Source organism: Octodon degus, unplaced genomic scaffold (genome assembly GCF_000260255.1).
Source record: "Octodon degus isolate 3935 unplaced genomic scaffold, OctDeg1.0 scaffold00018, whole genome shotgun sequence".
Lineage (NCBI taxonomy): Eukaryota > Metazoa > Chordata > Mammalia > Rodentia > Octodontidae > Octodon > Octodon degus.
The window spans coordinates 16,071,939-16,074,598 of NW_004524594.1; the positions used below are offsets into that span (position 1 = coordinate 16,071,939).

General features: G+C 47.6%; 1 protein-coding gene across 1 annotated transcript in view; it reads right to left on the minus strand.

Annotated features, from left to right (window-relative positions):
- The window catches only part of LOC101580164 (keratin-associated protein 5-4-like), a 94,115-nt gene that overhangs the window by 35,977 nt on the left and 55,478 nt on the right, over positions 1 to 2,660 (minus strand). Inside the window, exon 3 of the mRNA XM_023710587.1 lies at positions 2,425 to 2,651. Coding sequence (XP_023566355.1) covers positions 2,425 to 2,651 — 227 coding nt within the window. The remainder of the gene's footprint in view (positions 1 to 2,424; positions 2,652 to 2,660) is intronic.

The window sequence follows — 2,660 nt, forward strand, 5'->3', positions numbered from 1 at the left end:
TCTTCTTCTTCTTCTTTTTCTTCTTCTTCTTCTTCTTCTTCTTCTTCTTCTTCTTCTTCTTCTTCTTCTTCTTCTTCTTCTTCTTCTTCCTTTCTTCTGTATTCTAGGGAAGGATCTACAGGGTGTTTAGGGTCTCACGACTAGATCAGACTCATTGTGATCCACCTGTTAACGGCCTCCCAGGAGTTGAGATTACAGGCATGTGCTACCGCACCCAGTCTCAATTGCAGTCTCAGAGGGCCTCGGGGTGGGGCACGCATGGCAAGACCAGGGATGGGACCTCCGGCCCCTGTGTCTGCCTAAGCAGGCGCTTTAATCCACTAAGCTATTTGGTAAATTTATTATGATCTCTTCTGTTGATCATTGGTACTATTTCTTGTGCCATTCAGGTTCTTTTCAGAAAGTCCTTGCCTATGTCTGTGTCTTCAAGAGCTTTATTGATTTTATTTTCCAGTGGTTTATTTTTATTTATTTATTTTTTCAGTGGTTTATTTTTGTTTTAAATTTTTTTGTTAGGTCTTTGATCATAAGGTAAGTTTGACTTTCCCTTCCTCTTCTTCTTTTTTTTTTTTTTTGTGGGGGTGCAGAACCAGGGATTGAACTCAGGCCCTTGCGCTTGCCAGGCAAGCACTTATTCTACTGAGCTATCTCCCTGGCCCCGACTTTCCCTTCTAAGTATCTTCACAAAAGGGCTAAAGCCATAAAATTGTAGCAATCCATGCCTACCCACATTTAAGGTAGCACAATTCATAATGGCTAAATCTTGGAAACAGCCTATGTATCCATCAAGAGATAAATAGACAGGGGCCAGACAGATAGCTTAGAGGCATATGCACCTACCTGGCAAGCACAAGGACAAGAGTTCGATCCCCGGTCTCACATGCCCTGGTGTGTGCATTCCAGATGTGGGCACCCACTGTGTAGCCCCTAATCCTAGCACTTGGAAGGTTGAGGAGGGTCTCTGTGAGTTCGAGATAAGCCTGGTGGCTACAAAAGGGAGCACATAGGGCTGGGGAGATAGCTCAGTAGAATAAGTGCTTGCCTGGCAAGTGCAAGGACCTGATTTCAATTCCCAGTTCCGAAAAAAAAAAAAAAAAAAAAAAATGCAAAAGGGAACACAGACCAGCCTGAACTGCATAGTGAGACCCTGTCTCAAAGATATAACTAGGCAAAGAAAATGTGAAATTGATACAAATACTGCTCTGCTATACAGAAGGACAAAGGTAGGAAAATGGGTGCGCTTGGAGACCAGGAGTTCAAGTGAAATCAATCAGGCACAAGCTTCAGTACTACGTGGATGGGACCAGGGAAATGGCTCAGTGGAATAAGCACTTCCCTGGCAAGCGCAAGGGCCTGAGTTCAATCCCTGGTTCCACCAAAAAAAAAAAAAAAAAAAAAGAAAGAAAGAAAAAAAAAAAAAAAAAAAAAAAAGAAAGAAAGAAAAAAAAAAAAAAGACCAAAATAGGAGTTAGACACTAGGAAGAAGGAAGAGATACCCTTTTTTTTCCCGGAACTGGGGATTGAACTCAGGCCCTTGTGCATGCCAGGCAAGCGCTTATTCTACTGAGCCATCTCCCCAGCGATAGACCTTTTTAAAACAAGAAAGGAATTAAAAGAGGGAAAGAGACAGAGGGTGGGGGAGAAGGGAGAGAAGATTTGAGATGGGCTAGGCCAAGTGCCTGCTCCTCAGAGGCTGTACTCATTATGCAGGGCAAACACACGCTCAGAAAAAATAAAACTGGAAAAATAAAAAACTAAGCAAAATATGATTCAAAAAATAAAAATTTAAAAAGGATTTAAAGCAGCTTATTCTGCAAAGGCATTCTCTGTTGGCCTGAAATTCAGATGGCGCTGGACAGGCTGAGCTTTCTCTGCACCGTCTGCTGGGTGGCACTGCAGGAAGAGAACGTGTCTGTCACAGAAAGAAGAGACTGGGCGTGGCCATCACCTCAGACAGGAACCTGCAGACGTGACAGCAGAGCTAGGTGCCAGGACCTCCAGGAAGGGGCCCTGGCCAGGGCCTCGTGTCCTGAGCTCCTCCCACATGGGAAAGGTAGCTTTGAAAGATGTCACCGAGAGGGGTGATCCGGGATCCTGGAACTCACGTCAACTGGCAAGGCCAGAGTCCCTGAGTCAGTGTTCTCTCTGTGCCTCCAATCACCTCAGTGAAAGGGGGATCCTCTGTCAGGACCTCGCTGGTGTTGGCTGAGGAGCAGCATTCCACAGAGACATGAGATACCTTGGGGAAAACACAGTGGTGAAAGAGTTGCCAGAATGCACAACACGGGAGGAAATGGCAGGTCCTCTGGCACAGACAGGAACTAGGAAGTGGCCCTGTGTCCACCTGACCTGAGCAGGTATATAAAGACCCTGGGTCCAGAAGTTCCACACCTGCACACCTCCCTCTCTGCCTGCTCTTCTGACCTCTCCACCTCCATCTCCAGAACCATGACCTGCTGTGGCTGTTCCGGGGGCTGTGGCTCCAGCTGCTGCTGCAAGCCCGTGTGCTGCTGCAAGCCCGTGTGCTGCTGTGTGCCGGCCTGTTCCTGCTCCAGCTGTAGCAAAGGGGGCTGTGGGTCCTGTGGGTGCTCCAAGGGGGGCTGTGGGTCCTGCGGGTGCTCCAAGGGGGGCTGTGGCTGCTCCAAGGGGGGCTGTGGGTC